This window comes from Entelurus aequoreus, linkage group LG20, assembly GCF_033978785.1.
Source record: "Entelurus aequoreus isolate RoL-2023_Sb linkage group LG20, RoL_Eaeq_v1.1, whole genome shotgun sequence".
Classification (NCBI taxonomy): Eukaryota; Metazoa; Chordata; class Actinopteri; order Syngnathiformes; family Syngnathidae; genus Entelurus; species Entelurus aequoreus.
The window spans coordinates 15,312,041-15,335,256 of NC_084750.1; the positions used below are offsets into that span (position 1 = coordinate 15,312,041).

Below are 23,216 nucleotides of genomic sequence, written 5' to 3' on the forward strand. Positions count from 1 at the left end.
GTTTTTTTTACACTTACATGTTGCGGTTAATCATTTATATTTTCTGAATTAATTATGTGATTATAATCATCAGTCAACTCATTGGTGTTGATTTTCAGTCTTATCAAGATAACATGTTTTTATCAAAATTAAATTACAGGATGTTATTTATGTAGTTTGATCATTTTCCTGGACTGATGTACTAACACAGGGGTGTCAAACTCGTTTTAGGTGGAGGAAAATCTACTCCCAAGTGGGCCGGACTGGTCAAATCACGGCACGATAACTTAAAAATAAAGACAACTTCAGATTGTTTTCTTTGTTTAAAAATAGAACAAGCACAAAATCATGTTGTTTTTTTACACTTACATGTTGCGGTTAATCATTTATATTTTCTGAATTAATTATGTGATTATATTCATCAGTCAACTCATTGGTGTTGATTTTCAGTCTTATCAAGAAAAAAGGTTTTTATCAAAATTAAATTACAGGATGTTATTTATGTAGTTTGATCATTTTCCTGGACTGATGTACTAACACAGGGGTGTCAAACTCGTTTTAGGTGGAGGAAAATCTACTCCCAAGTGGGCCGGACTGGTCAAATCACGGCATGATAACTTAAAAATAAAGACAACTTCAGATTGTTTTCTTTGTTTAAAAATAGAACAAGCACAAATCATGTTGGGGTTTTTTACACTTACATGTTGCGGTTAATCATTTATATTTTCTGAATTAATTATGTGATTATATTCAGCCCTTTGAGACACTTGTGATTTAGGGCTATAGAAATAAACATTGATTGATTGATTGATTGATATTCATCAGTCAACTCATTGGTGTTGATTTTCAGTCTTATCAAGATAACATGTTTTCATCAAAATTAAATTACAGGATGTTATTTATGTAGTTTGATCATTTTCCTGGACTGATGTACTAACACAGGGGTGTCAAACTCATTTTAGGTGGAGGAAAATCTACTCCCAAGTGGGCCGGACTGGTAAATACACGGCATGATAACTTAAAAATAAAGACAACTTCAGATTGTTTTCTTTGTTTAAAAATAGAACAAGCACAAAATCATGTTGTTTTTTTACACTTACATGTTGCGGTTAATCATTTATATTTTCTGAATTAATTATGTGATAATATTCATCAGTCAACTCTTTGGTGTTGATTTTCAGTCTTATCAAGATAACATGTTTTTATCAAAATTAAATTACAGGGTGTTATTTTTGTAGTTTGATCATTTTCCTGGACTGTTTTAGGTGGAGGAAAATCTACCCCAAGTGGGCCGGACTGGTCAAATCACGGCATGATAACTTAAAAATAAAGACAACTTCAGATGGTTTTCTTTGTTTAAAAATAGAACAAGCACAAATCATGTGGGGTTTTTTTACACTTACATGTTGCGGTTAATAATTTATATTTTCTGAATTAATTATGTGATAATATTCATCAGTCAACTCATTGGTGTTGATTTTCAGTCTTATCAAAATAAAATGTTTTTATCAAAATTAAATTACAGGGTGTTATTTATGTAGTTTGATCATTTTCCTGGACTGATGTACTAACACAGGGGTGTCAAACTCGTTTTAGGTCGGGGGCCACATGGAGGAAAACTGGTCAAATCACGGCACGATAACCTAAATATATAGACAACTTCAGATTGTTTTCTTTGTTTAAAAATAGAACAAGCACAAATCATGTTTTTTTACACTTACATGTTGTGGTTAATAATTTATTTGTCGTTATTTATATTTTCTGAATTAATTATGTGATTATATTCATCAGTCAACTCATTGGTGTTGATTTTCAGTCTTATCAAGATAAATTGTTTTTATCAAAATTAAATTACAGGATGTTAATTTTGTAGTTTGATCATTTTCCTGGACTGATGTACTAACACAGGGGTGTCAAACTCATTTTAGGTGGAGGAAAATCTACTCCCAAGTGGGCCGGACTGGTCAAATCACGGCATGATAACTTAAAAATAAAGACAACTTCAGATTGTTTTCTTTGTTTAAAAATAGAACAAGCACAAATCATGTGGGTTTTTTTACACTTACATGTTGCGGTTAATCATTTATTTGTCATTTATATTTTCTGAATTAATTATGTGATTATATTCATCAGTCAACTCATTGGTGTTAATTTTCAGTCTTATCAAGAAAAAAGGTTTTTATCAAAATTAAATTACAGGATGTTATTTATGTAGTTTGATCATTTTCCTGGACTGATGTACTAACACAGGGGTGTCAAACTCATTTTAGGTCGGGGGCCACATGGAGGAAAACTGGTCAAATCACGGCACGATAACCTAAATATATAGACAACTTCAGATTGTTTTCTTTGTTTAAAAATAGAACAAGCACAAATCATGTTGTTTTTTTAACACTTACATGTTGCGGTTAATCATTTATTTGTCGTTATTTATATTTTCTGAATTAATTATGTGATAATATTCATCAGTCAACTCATTGGTGTTGATTTTCAGTCTTATCAAAATAAAATGTTTTTATTAAAATTAAATTACAGGGTGTTATTTATGTAGTTTGATCATTTTCCTGGACTGATGTACAAACACAGGGATGTCAAACTCATTTTAGGTAGGGTACCACATGGAGGAAAACTGGTCAAATCACATCACGATAACTTAAAAATAAAGACAACTTCAGATTGTTTTGTTTAAAAATAGAACAAGCACAAATGTACAAATCATGTTTTTTTTACACTTACACGTTGCGGTCAATCATTTATTTGTTGTTATTTATATTTTCTGGATAAATTATGTGATCATGTTCATCAGTCAACTCATTGGTGTTAATTTTTAGTCTATCAAGATAACATGTTTTTATCAAAATCAAATTACAGGATGTTATTTATGTAGTTTGATCATTTTCCTGGACTGATGTACTAACACAGGGGTGTCAAACTCGTTTTAGGTGGAGGAAAATCTACTCCCAAGTGGGCCGGACTGGTCAAATCACGGCATGATAACTTAAAAATAGAGACAACTTCAGATTGTTTTCTTTGTTTAAAAATAGAACAAGCACAAATCATGTTGGTTTTTTTTACACTTACATGTTGCGGTTAATCATTTATATTTTCTGAATTATGTGACTATATTCATCAGTCAACTCATTGGTGTTGATTTTCAGTCTTATCAAGATAACATGTTTTTATCAAAATTAAATTACAGGGTGTTATTTTTGTAGTTTGATCATTTTCCTGGACTGATGTACTAACACAGGGGTGTCAAACTCATTTTAGGTCGGGGGCCACATGGAGGAAAACTGGTCAAATCATGGCACGATAACCTAAAAAGAAAGACAACTTCTGATTGTTTTCTTTGTTTAAAAATAGAACAAGCACAAATCATGTTGTTTTTTTACACTTACATGTTGCGGTTAATCATTTATTTGTCGTTATTTATATTTTCTGGATAAATTATGTGATAATGTTCATCAGTCAACTCATTGGTGTTAATTTTCAGTCTTATCAGGATAAAATGTTTTTATCAAAATCAAATTACAGGATGTTATTTATGTAGTTTGATCGTTTTCCTCGACTGATGTACTAACACAGGGGTGTCAAACTCGTTTTAGGTCGGGGGCCACATGGAGGAAAACTGGTCAAATCACGGCACGATAACCTAAAAATAAAGACAACTTCAGATTGTTTTGTTTAAAAATAGAACAAGCACAAATGTACAAATCATGTTTGTTTTTTTACACTTACATGTTGCGGTTAATCATTTATTTGTCGTTATTTATATTTTCTGAATAAATTATGTGATAATGTTCATCAGTTAACTCATTTGGTGTTAATTTTCAGTCTTATCAAGGTAACATGTTTTTATCAAAATCAAATTACAGGATGTTAATTATGTAGTTTGATCGTTTTCCTGGACTGATGTACTAACACAGGGATGTCAAACTCGTTTTAGGTAGGGGACCACATGGAGGAAAACTGGTCAAATCACGTCACGATAACTTAAAAATAAAGACAACTTCAGATTGTTTTCTTTGTTTAAAAATAGAACAAGCACAAATCATGTTGTTTTTTTACACTTACATGTTGCGGTTAATCATTTATTTGTCGTTATTTATATTTTCTGAATAAATTATGTGATTATATTCATCAGTCAACTCATTGGTGTTAATTTTCAGTCTTATCAGGATAAAATGTTTTTATCAAAATCAAATTACAGGATATTATTTATGTAGTTTGATCGTTTTCCTGGACTGATGTACTAACACAGGGGTGTCAAACTCGTTTTAGGTCGGGGGCCACATGGAGGAAAACTGGTCAAATCACGGCACGATAACCTAAAAATAAAGACAACTTCAGATTGTTTTGTTTAAAAATAGAACAAGCACAAATCATGTTGTTTTTGTACACTTACATGTTGCGGTTAATCATTTATTTGTCGTTATTTATATTTTCTGAATAAATTATGTGATTATATTCATCAGTCAACTCATTGGTGTTGATTTTCAGTCTTATCAAGATAACATGTCATCAAAATTAAATTACAGGATGTTATTTATGTAGTTTGATCATTTTCCTGGACTGATGTACTAACACAGGGGTGTCAAACTCATTTTAGGTCGGGGGCCACATGGAGGAAAACTGGTCCACTTACGGCACGATAACTTAAAAATAAAGACAACTTCAGATTGTTTTGTTTAAAAATAGAACAAGCACAAATGTACAAATCATGTTTTTTTTTTTACACTTACACGTTGCGGTTAATCATTTATTTGTTATTTATATTTTCTGAATAAAAATATGTGATAATGTTCATCAGTCAACTCATTGGTGTTAATTTTTAGTCTATCAAGATAACATGTTTTTATCAAAATCAAATTACAGGATGTTATTTATGTAGTTTGATCATTTTCCTGGACTGATGTACTAACACAGGGGTGTCAAACTCATTTTAGGTGGAGGAAAATCTACTCCCAAGTGGGCCGGACTGGTCAAATCACGGCACGATAACTTAAAAATAAAGACAACTTCAGATTGTTTTCTTTGTTTAAAAATAGAACAAGCACAAATCATGTTGTTTTTTTACACTTACATGTTGCGGTTAATCATTTATATTTTCTGAATTAATTATGTGATTATATTCATCAGTCAACTCATTGGTGTTAATTTTCAGTCTTATCAAGATAACATGTTTTTATCAAAATTAAATTACAGGGTGTTATTTTTGTAGTTTGATCATTTTCCTGGACTGATGTACTAACACAGGGGTGTCAAACTCATTTTAGGTGGAGGAAAATCTACTCCCAAGTGGGCCGGACTGGTCAAATCACGGCATGATAACTTAAAAATAAAGACAACTTCAGATTGTTTTCTTTGTTTAAAAATAGAAAAAGCACAAAATCATGTTGTTTTTTTACACTTACATGTTGCGGTTAATCATTTATATTTTCTGAATTAATTATGTGATTATATTCATCGGTCAACTTATTGGTGTTGATTTTCAGTCTTATCAAGATAAAATGTTTGTATCAAAATTAAATTACAGGGTGTTATGTAGTTTGATATTTTCCCTGGACTGATGTACTAACACAGGGGTGTCAAACTCATTTTAGGTGGAGGAAAATCTACTCCCAAGTGGGCCGGACTGGTCAAATCACGGCACGATAACTTAAAAATAAAGACAACTTCAGATTGTTTTCTTTGTTTAAAAATAGAACAAGCACAAATCATGTGAGTTTTTTTACACTTACATGTTGCGGTTAATCATTTATATTTTCTGAATTAATTATGTGATTATATTCATCAGTCAACTCTTTGGTGTTAATTTTCAGTCTTATCAAGGTAAAATGTTTTTATCAAAATGAAATTACAGGATGTTATTTATGTAGTTTGATCATTTTCCTGGACTGATGTACTAACACAGGGGTGTCAAACTCATTTTAGGTGGAGGAAAATCTACTCCCAAGTGGGCCGGACTGGTCAAATCACGGCATGATAACTTAAAAATAAAGACAACTTCAGATTGTTTTCTTTGTTTAAAAATAGAACAAGCACAAAATCATGTTGTTTTTTTACACTTACATGTTGCGGTTAATCATTTATATTTTCTGAATTAATTATGTGACTATATTCATCGGTCAACTCATTGGTGTTGATTTTCAGTCTTATCAAGATAACATGTTTTTATCAAAATTAAATTACAGGATGTTATTTATGTAGTTTGGTAATTTTCCTGGACTGATGTACTAACACAGGGGTGTCAAACTCGTTTTAGGTCGGGGGCCACATGGAGGAAAACTGGTCAAATCACGGCACGATAACCTAAAAATAAAGACAACTTCAGATTGTTTTCTTTGTTTAAAAATAGAACAAGCACAAATCATGTGGTTTTTTTTACACTTACATGTTGCGGTTAATCATTTATATTTTCTGAATTAATTATGTGATTATATTCATCAGTCAACTCATTGGTGTTAATTTTCAGTCTTATCAAGAAAAAAGGTTTTTATCAAAATTAAATTACAGGATGTTATTCATGTAGTTTTATCATTTTCCTGGACTGATTTACTAACACAGGGGTGTCAAACTCGTTTTAGGTGGAGGAAAATCTACTCCCAAGTGGGCCGGACTGGTCAAATCACGGCATGATAACTTAAAAATAAAGACAACTTTAGATTGTTTTCTTTGTTTAAAAATAGAACAAGCACAAATCATGTTGGGGTTTTTTACACTTACTTGTTGCGGTTAATCATTTATATTTTCTGAATTAATTATGTGATTATATTCATCAGTCAACTCATTGGTGTTGATTTTCAGTCTTATCAAAATAAAATGTTTTCATCAAAATTAAATTACAGGATGTTATTTATGTAGTTTGATCATTTTCCTGGACTGTTTTAGGTGGAGGAAAATCTACTCCCAAGTGGGCCGGACTGGTCAAATCACGGCATGATAACTTAAAAATAAAGACAACTTCAGATTGTTTTGTTTAAAAATAGAACAAGCACAAAAGTACACATCATGTTTGTTTGTTTACACTTACATGTTGTGGTGAATAATTTATTTGTTGTTATTTATATTTTCTGAATAAATTATGTGATAATATTCATCAGTCAACTCATTGGTGTTAATTTTCAGTCTTATCAAGGTAACATGTTTTTATCAAAATCAAATTACAGGATGTTAATTATGTAGTTTGATCGTTTTCCTGGACTGATGTACTAACACAGGGATGTCAAACTCATTTTAGGTAGGGGGCCACATGGAGGAAAACTGGTCAAATTACGGCACGATAACTTAAAAATAAAGACAACTTCAGATTGTTTTCTTTGTTTAAAAATAGAACAAGCACAAATCATGTTGTTTTTTTACACTTACATGTTGCGGCTGATCATTTATTTGTCGTTATTTATATTTTCTGGATAAATTATGTGATAATGTTCATCAGTCAACTCATTGGTGTTAATTTTCAGTCTTATCAGGATAAAATGTTTTTATCAAAATCAAATTACAGGATGTTATTTATGTAGTTTGATCGTTTTCCTCGACTGATGTACTAACACAGGGGTGTCAAACTCATTTTAGGTCGGGGGCCACATGGAGGAAAACTGGTCAAATCACGGCACGATAACTTAAAAATAAAGACAACTTCAGATTGTTTTGTTTAAAAATAGAACAAGCACAAATGTACAAATCATGTTTTTTTACACTTACACGTTGCGGTCAATCATTTATTTGTTGTTATTTATATTTTCTGAATAAATTATGTGATAATGTTCATCAGTCAACTCATTGGTGTTAATTTTTAGTCTATTAAGATAACATGTTTTTATCAAAATCAAATTACAGGATGTTATTTATGTAGTTTGATCATTTTCCTGGACTGATGTACTAACACAGGGATGTCAAACGTACGGCCCGAGGGCCGGATCAGGCCCGCGAACAGGTTTTATCCGGCCCGCGGGATGAGTTTGCCAAGTATAAAAATGAACCGGAAATTTTTGAAAGAAGGAAACAGCTGTTCTAAATGTGTCCACTGGATGTCGCAATAGCAATTATTTGTATCTTTGTAGATGATGCTACATATGTACAAAATAAACCACATGATGTTAGTACATCAGTCGAGGAAAATGATCAAACTACATAAACATACCGTAATTCGATTTTGATATACATTTTTTATCTTGATTGAAAATTAACACCAATGAGTTGACTGATGAACATTATCACATTTATTCAGAAAATATAAATAACGACAAATAAAGATAGAATACTATTAACCGCAACATGTAAGTGTAAAAAACAACAACAACAACGTTACGATTTGTACAATTTCAGAATGTGCTTGTTCGATTTTTAAACAAAGAAAACAATCTGAAATTGTCTTTATTTTTAAGTTATCATGCCGTGATTTTAACGGCCCGGCCCATTTGGGAGTGGATTTTTCTCCATGTGGCCCCCCGATCTAAAATGAGTTTGACACCCCTGTACTAAAACATCATGTGGTTTATTTTGTACATATGTAGCATCATCTACAAAGATACAAATAACGGCTATTGCGACATCCAGTGGACACATTTAGAACAGCAGTTTCTTTTATCAGGCCCGCGAACCGGATTTATCCGGCTCACGGGCCTGATCCGGCCCTCGGGCCGTACGTTTGACACCCCTGCTCTACGTCTCCTCCCCTTGTCCGACACATAGGACGCCTGTGATGAGGTTCCTGGTCATGATCACCATTGTTGTGCTGCGTTTGCTCCAGGATTACTAAAGGGCAACACCCCCCCCCCCCAAAAAAAATATATATATATATTGTAACAACTTTTTCCTTTGGTTTGTTTGCAGACTCCAAGAAGGAATCATCTGGAACTGAAGGCGGGAAAGCATCGAAAAAGGGGAAAAATTCTGCATCACAGGTATTGAAAGAGGAACTTGAGGGGAACTTAAAAGGTCTGGAGGCGTTCCTCTGCTCGATTGTACTTCCTGCTTGTGTGCAGCCCTCATGAGGAGCTTCAGCCACTTTCAATCACACTTTGAATTGCTTAATTCTGCTTATGGATCCTTCCGAAAGACATCCTTTAGTACAGGGGGGGGGTCTAACTAATTTTAGATGGGGGGGCCACGTGGAGAAAAATCTACTCCCAAGTGGGTCGGACTGGTAAATACACGGCATGATAACTTAAAAATAAAGGCAACTTCAGATTGTTTTCTTAGTTTAAAAATAGAACGAGCACATTCTGAAAATGTACAAATCATAATGTTCTGGTTTTTTTCCCTAAAAGACATCCTTTAGTACAGGGGTTTTTAATTTTAGGTCGGGGGCCCCATGGAGTAAAATCTACTCCCAAGTGGGCCGGACTGGTAAAATCATGGCACTAGGGATGTCCGATAATGGCTTTTTGCCGATATCCGATATTGTCCAACTCTTTAATTACAGATACCGATATCAACCGATATATGCAGTCGTGGAATTAACACATTGCTATGCCTAATTTGGACAAGCATGTATGGTGAAGATAAGGTACTTTTTAAAAAAAATAATAAAATAAGATAACTAAATTAAAAACATTTTCTTGAATAAAAAAAGAAAGTAAAACAATATAAAAACAGTTAAATAGAAACTAGTAATTAATGAAAATGAGTAAAATTAACTGTTAAAGGTTAGTACTATTAGTGGAGCAGCAGCACGCACAATCATGTGTGCTTACGGACTGTATCCCTTGCAGACTGTATTGATATATATTGATATATAATGTAGGAACCAGAATATTGATAACAGAAAGAAATGGGGGGAGGGAGGTTTTTTGGGTTGGTGCACTAATTGTAAGTGTATCTTGTGTTTTTTATGTTGATTTAATAATAAAAATAAAAATAAACGATACAGAGAATAAAAAAACCGATACCGATAATTTCCTATATTACATTTTAACGCATTTATCGGCCGATAATATCGGACATCCCTAAAAATAAAGACAACTTCAGATTGTTTTCTTTGTTTAAAAATAGAACAAGCACATTCTGTAAATGTACAAATCATGTTCTGTTGTTGTTGTTGTTTTTTACATTTACATGTTGCGATTAATAATTTGTCGTTATTCATATTTTTGGAATAAATGATGTGATAATGTTCATCAGTCAACTCATTAGTGTTCATTTTCAATCAAGATGCATTTTTTTAATCAAAATCAAATTACAGGATGGTATTTATTAGGGGTGTAACGGTACACAAAAATTTCGGTTCGGTACGTACCTCGGTTTAGAGGTCACGGTTCGGTTCATTTTCGGTACAGTAAGAAAACAACAAAATGTAAATTTTTGGGTTATTTATTTACCAAATTTGCAAAATCTTCCACCAAAAATATTTTTCTCAGTGGAATATTTGATGTGAAGTAATGGGAACCTTGGATAGGTCAATAATTCATAATAACATTGATTTTGATTCAATATTATGTTTTGAGCAATGACAGTTTGAAAAGAAAAAAAAACAGCTTTGTTTTATTAATCAACATTGCAACTTTTTCTAAATTACATTTAACCTTTTAAGCTTTTTTATTTCACTTTTGTTATGTTTTTGTTTATTTTATTAGTATTTTTAGAATGTGCTGTAGGCCTTTTAAAACTTTAGCTGTGGGCCGCAAATGGCCTCCGGGGCACACTTTTGACACCCCTGCTATAGATAATAAAAAATTAAATGTGATAAATCTATGGATAAAAAGCAGAGCCTGGTGACGCATGCGCGTTTATCATAACTCTCTCTCTCTCTGTCTCTGCCTCTCCCTCACCAATGCTGCTGCACGCACAATTTGTTTTGTTTTTAACCCCTTCTTAACCCTGAACGTACATTGAAAACACACGCAACCCTAACTCAAAATGCTGGACATTTGAGGCGTTTAAGAAACTCCACCCTGACAGCTCCGCAAAAGAGGACATGTCCGGTGAAAAGAGGACGTATGGTCAGTCTATCCTAGCCCGTTAGCTGCTAGCATGCCGTGTGTTGTGCCTCGGTGTGCATTGTTTACACAACGTGCGTTACGCTACTTCATACACTACCGTTCAAAAGTTTGGGGTCACATTGAAATGTCCTTATTTTTGAAGGAAAAGCACTGTACTTTTCAATGAAGATAACTTTAAACTAGTCTTAACTTTAAAGAAGTACACTCTATACATTGCTAATGTGGTAAATGACTATTCTAGCTGCAAATGTCTGGTTTTTGGTGCAATATCTACATAGGTGTATAGAGGCCCATTTCCAGCAACTATCACTCCAGTGTTCTAATGGTACAATGTGTTTGCTCATTGGCTCAGAAGGCTAATTGATGATTAGAAAACCCTTGTGCAATCATGTTCACACATCTGAAAACACTTTAGCTCGTTACAGAAGCTACAAAACTGACCTTCCTTTGAGCAGATTGAGTTTCTGGAGCATCACATTTGTGGGGTCAATTAAACGCTCAAAATGGCCAGAAAAGGAGAACTTTCATCTGAAACTCGACAGTCTATTCTTGTTCTTGGAAATGAAGGCTATTCCACAAAATTGTTTGGGTGACCCCAAACTTTTGAACGGTAGTGTATGTCCGTGTGGAAACGCGTTCGGTACACCTCCGAACCGAAACGGTTCAATACAAATACACGTACCGTTACACCCCTAGTATTTATGTAGTTTGATCATTTTCCTCGACTGATGTACTAACATCATGTGGTTTATTTTGTACATATGTAGCATCATCTCCAAAGATACAAATAATTGCTATTGCGACATCCAGTGGACACATTTAGAACAGCTGTTTCTTTCATTGAAACGTTTCAGGTTCATTTTTATACTTAGCAAACTCGGGATAAAACCTGTTCGCGGGCCGTACGTTCGACACCCCTGCTTTAGTATAAACATTGTATTTTTAGATATTTAAAATATATATATAGTTGAGATATTTTGCCAGCACCTTTTGTTTGCTCTCACGTCATCTTGCATGCTTTACAATCAAGTGTTCAGAGAGACGTTGCGCCTGCGACCTAGTTCCTTTTGAGCAGAGCAGAGCGAGAGAAGGCGGCATTTTCTTCCAGTGTTCTGAGAAAAGAGAAATGTGGTTCTCACACGCCCACCCACTCACTTCCTGTAATACCGCCCACTTCTACTGACAGCTCTCGCTTTCTGTCAGCTTTTTGTTTCTTTCCTCAACACCATCTTTTCTCCACCCATCACTGCCGCTTCTAGCTCTTCCTTCTTTCACGCTACACTTGCGTGCGGGATAATTCAAGCCCATCCTTTCCCTTCGGCTTTTTTTTTTTTGTACCAAGAGGAGGCGCTTGTTTGTTTTATGCATATGAGCTCCTGAGTTCTCCGCCTCTCAGTCTCCCGACTTTCTGTCTTTACCCAGGATTCCTCGCAGCCCTCTCCCTTGGCTCTGCTCGCCGCCACCTGCAGTAAGATCGGAGGGCAGGAGGGAGCCGAGGGCGCTCAGGCTCAGGCGGGGCCCCAGCAGATCCAGCTCCAGGCTGGTCAGATCCAGCTGCAAGCGGGGCAGCTCCAGGGTCAGTTTGTTGTGGACACATCCGGGGGCCAGGCCTTGGTGCAGCAGCAGCTGGAACTGGTCCCGGCTCAGTTCACGGGGAACGGGTGGCAGATCATCGCGGCGGCTCCGACTATGGCCAAGGAGAACACCAACCAGCCTGTTGCTGTAACGGTTCCCACCAGCCTGCCTAATGACGGCTCACCTGGACGCAAGGTGAGGGACGACTTTGAGCCTATTTTCTGGACTACAAACCGCACCGGATTATAAGCCTTAGATATATAAATCGCAAAAGGATATTTACATAAAAATATTTTGTCAGTGTTTTTTTAGTCATGGTCAAAAGTTTACATACACTTGTAAAGAACATCACGTCATGGCTGTCTTGAGTTTCCAATCATTTCTACAACTCTTCTTTTTTGTGATAGAGTGATTGGACCACATACTTGTTGGTCACAAAAAACATTCATGAAGTTTGCTTCTTTTATGAATTTATTATGAGTCTACTGAAAATGTGCTGGGTCAAAAGTATACATACAGCAATGTTAATATTTGCTTACAGGTTTCACTGCAATAAGGCACTTTTTTTAGCCATCCACAAGCTTCTGCTGGAATTTTTGACCACTCCTCTTGACTAAATTGGTGCAGTTCAGCTAAATGTGTTGGTTTTCTGACATGGACTTGTTTCTTCAGCATTGTCCACACGTTTTTAAGTCTGGACTTTGGGAAGGCCATTCTAAAACCTTCATTCTAGCCTGATTTAGCCATTCCTTTACCACTTTTGACGTCATTGTCCTGTTGGAACACCCAACTGCGCCCAAGACCCAACCTCCGGGCTGATGATTTTTAGCTTGTCCTGAAGAATTTGGAGGTAATCCTCATTTTTCATTGTCCCATTTACTCTCTGTAAAGCACCAGTTCCATTGGCAGCATAATACTACCACCACCATGCTTGACGGTAGGGATGATGTTCCTGGGATTAAAGGCCTCACCTTTTCTCCTCCAAACATATTGCTAGGTATTGTGGCCAAACAGCTCCATTTTTGTTTCATCTGACCACAGAAAGTTCCTCCAAAAGGTCTTATCTGTGTCCATGTGATGCCTTGTCAGAAAACCAACACATTTAGCTGAACTGCACCAACTTTGTCAAGAGGAGTGGTCAAAAAGTCAAGCAGAAGCTTGTGGATGGCTACCAAAAGCGCCTTATTGCAGTGAAACTTGCCAAGGGACATGTAAGCAAATATTAACATTGCTGTATGTATAAACTTAAACTTTGTCTTCCGGCCTCTTCTATAGCAAGATTTGTTTGGCTCAGTTATTACTCTTCCATTGATTTGGACTTACACAATACCCAGCAATATGTTTGGAGGAAAAAAGGTGACGCCTCTAATCCCAGGAACACCATACCTACCGTCAAGCTTGGTGGTGGTAGTGTTATGCTTTGGGCCTGTTTTGCTGCCAATGGAACTGGTGCTTTACAGAGAGTAAATGGGACAATAAAAAAAGGAGGATTACCTCCAAATTCTTCAGGACAAGCTAAAATCATCAGCCCGGAGGTTGGGTCTTCGGCGCAGTTGGGTGTTCCAACAGGACAATGACGTCAAAAGTGGTAAAGGAATGGCTAAATCAGGCTAGAATGAAGGTTTTAGAATGGCCTTCCCAAAGTCCTGATTTAAACGTGTGGACAATGCTGAAGAAACAAGTCCATGTCAGAAAACCAACAGAACCAACAGAGTGGTCAAAAATTCCAGCAGAAGCTTGTGGATGGCTACCAAAAGCGCCTTATTGCAGTGAAACTTGCCAAGGGACATGTAAGCAAATATTAACATTGCTGTATGTATACTTTTGACCCAGCACATTTCCAGTAGACCCATAATAAATTCTTAAAAGAAGCAAACTTCATGAATGTTTTTTGTGACCAACAAGTATGTGCTCCAATCACTCTATCACAAAAAAATAAGTTGTAGAAATGATTGCAAACTGAAGACGGCCATGACATTATATTCTTTACAAGTGTATGTAAACTTTTGACCATGACTGTACATACCTTTTTCTAAACGTTGCCTGGGACACGGGAGTAGAACGGCAAATCAAACAAAATAAGAATAAGATTATCTATTTTTTTTTTTAGAAAGAGTCAAAATGTTTATTAGGATTCTTGTTCTTTGTTCTTTGTAAACACTTTGACTTTGAACAGTTTCTTATAGTGGATCGTTGTATTACATTGATTTCTTTGCTTAATCTATTCCATAATTTAGCCGTTAGCGAAGAATAATCCATAGTTTAGCCACACCTTTGTAAAAGCCACAGGGTTCAAAGCGGTTTATAATCCGGAAAAATACGGTAAATCAGACGTCAGCATTGTTGTAACTGCTTTAACTGGTGTCCAGGTGAAGGCCGTTGCGGGGACCAACAGTGTGTCTGCCAACCAGCAACAGCAGTTTCAGATAATCCAGGTTCAGAACCTACCCAGTGCCGGAGGCGGGGTCCAGTATCAAGTCATCCCTCACCTGCAGACCGCTGATGGACAGCAGATCCATATCAACCCGACTCAGACGGCCTCTATCGGGACTTTACCCGAGCATGTTCAGATTATCCAGAGTCCGAGTCAAGGCCAGGCTCAGGCCATTCTCCAGCCGGCCAATCAGCAGACGATGCTGTCAAGTACCACCAGCCAGACGGTCCCCCTGCAGATTCGCCCTGCTCAGTCTTTCCCCCTGCAGCTGCAGACCCTTCAGGGCTCTCAGACCCCGGTCATGACCACGGTGCCCATAAACCTCGGTGGCATGACCCTGGCATTGCCTGTGATCAATAATGTCGGAGGCGGCGGCACCATGCAGCTTATCCAATCAGCAGATGGCACTTTCTCTGTTGCCAATGGCAACCAATTGGTGACAACAGCGGCACTTTCTGTTCCGGCAGCCGCCGGATCCATAACAACGCTGGCCGCAGGTGACGGCGCGTCAGACGGGACGCAAGTGGTCTCCGCCGGGATGGAGGTTATGACGACTGACAACCAAGCACAAAGTGCCGAGGCGGATTCACAAAGTCAGAACCAGGCCAACGGAGTTCAGAGTCAGGCGGACATGCCAGGAACCATTCAGCAGGTGATCGTAGGGCAGGTGGGACATCAGTTAGTGCAGCAGATCCAGCTGCAGCATCCACAGACTCCAGGTCAAAGCCAAGCCCAGCAGCCCCAGCACATCCAGACTCTACAGCTGGCACCGGGTCAAACCCTGCAGCCCATTCAGGCCTTTCAGAATCCAGCCCAGGTCCTTATCCGCACACCCACCCTGTCCCCGACTGGACAGATCACCTGGCAGACGCTGCAGCTGCCCGGCGGTGTGTCCCTGCAGGGCAGCCTGGGAGCTGCAATGCCACAGCAGCTCACACTGGCCCCAGTGGCCGGTGGCACCAGTGGAGGGCTGGTGTCCCTAAGCGGAGCCCCCCTGACGCTGAGCGCGGCTCAGATCAACCCGGGGTCCGGTGTGCAGACGGTCAGCATAGCCGGGCTGGGCAGCGCCGGGGTTCAAGTGCAGGGCATGCCCCTCACTATCACAGGTCTACAGGGTAAGGACCACTAACACAATCCTCCTTTCACTTACTTTGGAATGCTTTGTCAGCACTTTTTCCCCTCACGCTCTCATGCCGTCGTCAGGTCAACCACAGGGGCAGGATGGCGCCAAAGTCCAGTCGTCCCCTTTAACGGTCACGATGGGTAACGTGGCGTCCGGCTCCTCGATGAGTCCGGACCAGTTGGGATCCGTGCAGAGCTCTTCAGACCAGGAAGGGCCGCCCAGCAAGAGGCTCCGTCGAGTCGCCTGCTCCTGCCCAAACTGTCGAGATGGAGAGGCAAGGTAGGAAGACGTCAGTTCACATTTAAATGTGAAGTGTCATCAGCTTTCAATTACAGTAATGTTTAACTTCATTCATTTCATGGGTAAACAAAAAAGTGGCTAGTAATGTTTGAAAAACAACACACTAGAGCAGTCATTCTCAAACTGTAGGATACACAGGCTCCGTCTAGGGCAGGGGTCGGCAACCCAACATGTTGAAAGAGCCATATTGGACCAAAAATACAAAAAACTACTCTGTCTGGAGCCGCAAAAAGTTAAAAGCCCCATGTAAGTGTTATAATAAAGGCAACACATTAAAGGCCTACTGAAAGCCACTACTACCGACCACGCAGTCTGATAGTTTATATATTAATGATGAAATCTTAACATTGCAACACATGCCAATACGGCCGGGTTAACTTATAAAGTGCAATTTTAAATTTCCCGCGAAATATCCTGCTGAAAACGTCGCGGTATGATGACGTATGCGCGTGACGTCACGAGGGCAAGGGAAGTGTTTGGACCCAATTCAAATACCTCTTGTTTTCTTCGACAACATTCCACAGTATTCTGGACGTCTGTGTTGGTGAATCTTTTGCAATTTGTTTAATGGACAATGGAGACTGCAAATAAGAAAGTTGTAGGTGCGATCGGTGGAGCGGCGGACTACAGCAACACCAACACCAGGAGGTTGTGTTGTGTTTTGAGCAGGATAGCAGACGCACTACAGTGAGTAAGCCCGCCGCCGCATCTAAGTTAGCTTCTGTTTTTTTAGCTTCACCAAGCTGAATATTATTAATCGTGTATTTACATGTTCATGGTTTAATAGTATTTTTGATCTTCTGTCTATCCATCCAGTCATTGTTTTTTTAAATTTAGTTTCTATCTGCATTTGAGACTGCTATGCTATCACGTTGGCTACGTGGCTAGGTTAGCTTCTATTTTTTTTAGCTTCGAAAAGCTGAATATTATTAATCGTGTATTTACATGTTCATGGTTTAATAGTATTTTTGATCTTCTGTCTATCCATCCAGTCAGGGTTTTTTTTAATTTAGTTTCTATCTGCATTTGAGACTGCTATGCTATCACGTTGGCTACGTGGCTAGGTTAGCTTCTATTTTTTTAGCTTCGAAAAGCTGAATATTATTAATCGTGTATTTACATGTTCATGGTTTAATAGTATTGTTGATCTTCTGTCTATCCATCCAGTCAGGGTTTTTTTAAATTTAGTTTCTATCTGCATTTGAGACTGCTATGCTATCACGTTGGCTACGTTGCTAGGTTAGCTTCTATTTTTTTAGCTTCGAAAAGCTGAATATTATTAATCGTGTATTTACATGTTCATGGTTTAATAGTATTTTTGATCTTCTGTCTATCCATCTAGTCAGGGTTTTTTTAAATTTAGTTTCTATCTGCATTTGAGACTGCTATGCTATCACGTTGGCTACATAGCTAGGTTAGCTTCTATTTTTTTAGCTTCGAAAAGCTGAATATTATTAATCGTGTATTTACATGTTCAGTCACTGTGAATGTCCATTTCGCGTTCTCGACTCTCATTTTCAAGAGGATATAGTATCTGAGGTGGTTTAAAATACAAATCTGTGATCTACAATAGAAAAAGGAGAGAGTGTGGAATCTAATGAGCCAGCTTGTACCTAAGTTACGGTCAGAGCGAAAAAAGATACGTCCATCACTGCCTCTCAAGTCCTTCACTGTAACGTTCCTCATCTACGAATCTTTCATCCTCGCTCAAATTAATGGGGTAATCGTCACTTTCTCGGTCCGAATCTCTCTCGCTCCATTGTAAACAATGGGGAATTGTGAGGAATACTAGCTCCTGTGACGTCACGCTACTTCCGGTACAGGCAAGGCTTTTTTTTATCAGCGAGCAAGAGTTGCAAACTTTATCGTCGATTTTCTCTACTAAATCCTTTCAGCAAAAATATGGCAATATCGCGAAATGATCAAGTATGACACATAGAATGGATCTGCTATTCCCGTTTAAATAAAAAAAATGTCATTTCAGTAGGCCTTTAAGTAAGTGTCTCAGAGGGTGGGATAACTCCTGGAAATTACTGGCTTAAAATTACCAAAAGGTATAGATGTGTGTGTCCAAGTTAAAAGGAAAGGACAGGCTGTCTTCTTCTAATGGATTTATTACAATCTTTGCAAGCTGGGTAACGTTTGCTGTGGTCTGGAACAACATGGCACACTAACAGAAATGCAGTCAATATTACATGCAGATAAATGTGTCATGAGACATGCAAATATAAATGAAATACACAGTGGACATAAGCAATGTTCCCTCTAATTGTTCATGTGTGTGAGCAAAGGCAAAAAGTCCCTGAGCATTGAGTGGAGGCCATGTGAGCAACATCAGACGTGCACACTGTGGCTACACCAGCAGCACACCTGTCCCAAACCTGACTAAATAACAACTTACATCTCCATCCATTTTCTACCGCTTGTCCCTTTCGGGGTCGCTGGAGCCTATCTCAGCTGCATTCGGGCGGAAGGCGGGGTACACCCTGGACAAGTCCCCACCTCACCGCAGGGCCAACACAAATAGACAGACAACATTCTCTTATTATTATAATCAAATGACAGCAGTCATTTCCATTTCTAATACAAGTGTTTAGGCCCACTTACAATGACAATAACAGCAAATATTGTTTTTCATGAACTGTGTACTTGTAGCATTTAGTTCCCATTAAAACATTCACCTGTTGCACAATGAGATGTAAGCAGGGGATCATGTGTACATTCCTGCAACTTCCTGTTTGTAAAAAATATATTTTTATGAGTATTTATTTAATATACTAACAGCATTTCATGATTAATATTTATAAATTAAGATTTCTAATAAATGACACTGGAATAAGCACACATTTGATTGGTAAATCATAGTGTAACGACCTGGAATGACACTTTATGTGTGGTGCTGGAGTTGTCCGACTTCTTGTGTGGCTGTGAACGCATCACTGGCTAAGTGCCATATGTGCATGTGTTGGCGCAAGTGAGAAAGAGCGAGCGGCTGCTGTTGATAGAACAAAGTTGCTTTTGGTTTAGTTTGTACTGCAGAAAATGACCAGTTTTGCTAGATATCATTTTTTTTACTAATGTTTTGGTGATGTGTTTATGGCCGACAATAAAGAGTTTTGCTCAGTAAAGTGATGGATGGAATTCATGTCCTCAAAGCGTCTCGACAGACGTTACAATATTTGAACAAGGATGACGAAAACTGTTTTCTCTGTCGTGTCCGTGTTGTGTCGAAAATTGTTTTGCGCTCATTTTTTTCATTTGATTTTGTGCGTGGCATAGATTTGCCGTGCGCAGAGGACGCTTGAGCAGTGCGCAATTGCACAGGCGCGCACCTTAGAGGGAACGTTGGACATAAGTAAAGGAAATTAAATGAACTCAAATATACCTACAAACGAGGCATAGTGATGCAATATGTACACACAGCTAGCCTAAATAGCATGTTAGCATGGATTTTTAGCACTCCACGCAAGTCAATAACGTCAACAAAGCTCACCTTTGTGCATAAAAAGTTTGGTGGACAAAATGAGACAAAGGAGTGGCATTAAACATTATATATATTTCTGTGGCAGCGATGGAGAAAGTTGTACATGTAAACAAACTACAGTGAGTTCAAAGACTGCCAAATTTAGTAGGACAAAACGGCGCTGGCCAAATATTGTCATCAGTGAAACATAAACACAATCATATTGAACAGTGGGCTTTCTAACAATTAGGAAGGTTTGTGTCATGTTTGTCCTCCTACAGAAACATTATTAAAACAACAAATATATTTCCCCACCATCTTTTTCCATTTTTTAAAAAGCTCCAGGGAGCCACTAGGGCGGTGCTAAAGAGCCGCGGGTTGCTGACCACCGATCTAGCGGTACGCCAAAGACTCAAGTGATTAGTGCGCTGGTGTCAAACTCATGGCCCGGGGGCCAAATATGGCCCGCCTGAACAGTTTTTTCCCCATCGGCCATCAAGCACAAGAACAATAACGAGATCTGATAGCTCAGTTACAGCTCATGTTATTCTATTCTGTGTTATGTCTTTTATGTTGCACCATTGCACCAAGTGAAATTCCGAGTTTGTGAACCCGTTCTCTAACAATGGCAATAAAAACTCTTCTGATTCTGATTTGATACGGCCCGCGAACACCTAGGAAAATATGCATCAATGAAGTACCTTGTCTTTTCGTACTAAATGTATTTGTTCTTTCCATTTTGACTAAAAACATATACATGCATTGCATGAAATTGCATATCTTTTAAATAGAGATGTCCGATAATGGCTTTTTTGCCGATATTCCGATATTTTCCAACTCTTAATTACCGATTCCGATATCAACCGATACCGATACAGTAGTGGAATTATTATTATGCCTGATTTTGTTGTGATGCCCCGCTGGATGCATTAAACAATGTAACAAGTTATGGAAAAAAATGCCAACATGGCACTGCCATATTTATTATTGAAGTCACAAAGTGTTTTTTTTTTTTTAACATGCCTCAAAACAGCAGCTTGGAATTTGGGACATGCTCTCCCCGAGAGAGCATGAGGAGGTTGAGGTGGGCGGGGTTGAGGGTGTATATTGTAGCGTCCCGGAAGAGTTAGTGCTGCAAGGGGTTCTGGGTATTTGTTCTGTTGTGTTACGGTGCGGATGTTCTCCCGAAATGTGTTTGTCATTCTTGTTTGGTGTGGGTTCACAGTGTGGCGCATATTTGTAACAGTGTTAAAGTTGTTTATACGGCTACCCTCAGTGTGACCTGTATGGCTGTTGACCAAGTATGCCTTGCATTCACTTGTGTGTGTGAAAAGTCGTAGATATTATGTGATTGGGCCGGCACGCAAAGGCAGTGCCTTTAAGGTTTATTGGCGCTCTGTACTTCTCCCTACGTCCGTGTACACAGCGGCCTTTTAAAAAGTCATACATTTTACTTTTTGAAACCGATACCGATAATTTTGAAACCAATACCGATAATTTCCGATATTACATTTTAAAGCATTTATCAGCTTTAAAATGATCTCTACTCTTAAATGTTAATATTATACAATATTGCAACAAATATTATATTACTGTAGTTTCCACAAATTGTTAAAATAAAAATAAATACTTCAATATCTGCTTGACTTATGGTTTCTTATGTCCATCAAATTTGACACTGTAAAAAGGACAATAGATATGTTAAAATTTTTACAGCATGTTCAAATAAAAACTGTAAATTGAAAAAAACTACCACTGTTTTGACTATAAAATGTTGCCGACTATGGTGCCTTTTTTTATTGTAAAATCTACGGTTGTTACTGTAAATGGAAAAATGGTACCACAGTTATTTTAGGGTAACAAACTGACAGCTCAGTTGCCAGAATTAAAAAATAACAGTGGGACTTTTTTTTCTATTTACAGTGATATGTTGAACTACCTTCAATTTTACAGTAAGACTCTGGCAACTAAGCTGCCAATATTTTACCGTGAAATAACTGTGGTTCCATTTTAAAATTGGTGAATGAAATGGTTTTCCATCTACTGTAAAATGTTTTAAAATAATCTGTAGATGTTGCATTAAAAAAATGGTGACCAGAATTTTAACAAGAAATATACAGATTTTTTTTTTTTTTTTAACAGTGTACGTAAAAAAAATATTTAATAATAAAACGCAGATTATTCCCAGTTAAAATCGGCCCTCTGATGGCAGCCATAACTGCGATGTGGCCCTCAATGAAAACCAGTTTGACATCCCTGGATTAGTGTTACTGTTCAAACTGTGTAATGTTACAGTGGCCAAAATATCAAATATACCGCATTTTTCGGACTACAAGTCGCAGTTTTTTTCATAGTTTGGCCGGGGGTGCGACTTATACTCAGGAGCGACTTATGTGTGAAATGATTAACACATTAGCGTAAAATATCAAATAATATTATTGATCTCATTCCCGTAAGAGACTAGACGTATAAGATTTCATGGGATTTAGTGATTAGGAGTGACAGATTGTTAGGTAAACGTATAGCATGTTCTATATGTTATAGTTATTTGAATGACTCTTACCATAATATGTTACGTAAACATACCAGTTGGTTATTTATGCCTCATATAACGTACACTTATTCAGCCTGTTGTTCACTATTCTTTATTTATTTTAAATTGCCTTTCAAATGTCTATTCTTGGTGTTGGCTTTTATCAAACACATTTCCCCAAAAAATGCGACTTATATATGTTTTTTCCTTCTTTATTATGTATTTTCGGCCGGTGCGACTTATACTCCGGAGCGACTTATAGTCCGAAAAATATGGTACTTCTTCGATAAAACCTTTGCCTTGTTTTTAACAAATACTTGGGATATTGCATTTTTATGTTGGAGGAGCCAAGTGTTTTCAGAGGTTGAAATAAGTTTGAGAACAACCAGTTTGGCGATAATCTACAGCTCTGAAAACAGGAGGATTTATGAAATAATGCGTGCGTATCGACATAATGATGGAATTACAGACGACAACTGGCCTAACAGATGGACCACTTCAGATTACACGTTCCAATTAGGTGTGAGCACTAAAAACACCATTTTGATCAAGTGTGCCGTCATCACGTTTTTTTGTGCGCCGGACCGCGCGAGTCCCGCAGTAAATAAACATCTGCCCTGTGGCGCAGGAACAGTGGGGACCCCACGAAGAAGAAGCAACACATCTGCCACATGGAAGGCTGCGGGAAGGTGTACGGCAAGACGTCCCACCTGAGGGCTCACCTGCGCTGGCACACGGGCGAGAGGCCGTTTGTCTGCAACTGGATCTTCTGTGGCAAGAGGTTCACGAGGAGCGACGAGCTGCAGAGACACCGGAGAACGCACACAGGTACCAAAATAACACTTTTTTTTTTTTTTGACAGACTG

The 23,216-nt window shown here is 37.8% G+C and overlaps 2 protein-coding genes across 3 annotated transcripts in view; one reads left to right on the forward strand and one right to left on the reverse strand.

Annotated features, from left to right (window-relative positions):
• The window catches only part of LOC133635948 (transcription factor Sp9-like), an 87,396-nt gene extending 68,626 nt beyond the window's left edge, over positions 1–18,770 (reverse strand). Inside the window, exons 1-2 of the mRNA XM_062029436.1 lie at positions 18,756–18,770; positions 16,082–16,312 (exon numbers count right to left, since the gene is read on the reverse strand). The gene's annotated coding sequence lies outside the window, so the exon portion shown is untranslated. The remainder of the gene's footprint in view (positions 1–16,081; positions 16,313–18,755) is intronic.
• The window catches only part of LOC133635947 (transcription factor Sp4-like), a 42,347-nt gene that overhangs the window by 5,027 nt on the left and 14,104 nt on the right, over positions 1–23,216 (forward strand). Inside the window, exons 2-6 of one of the 2 annotated variants that reach the window (XM_062029432.1) lie at positions 8,815–8,885; positions 12,345–12,692; positions 14,867–16,046; positions 16,135–16,333; positions 22,979–23,178. In XM_062029432.1, the coding sequence (XP_061885416.1) occupies positions 8,815–8,885; positions 12,345–12,692; positions 14,867–16,046; positions 16,135–16,333; positions 22,979–23,178 (1,998 nt within the window). The remainder of the gene's footprint in view (positions 1–8,814; positions 8,886–12,344; positions 12,693–14,866; positions 16,047–16,134; positions 16,334–22,978; positions 23,179–23,216) is intronic. The other variant, XM_062029433.1, reaches the window with a different exon arrangement.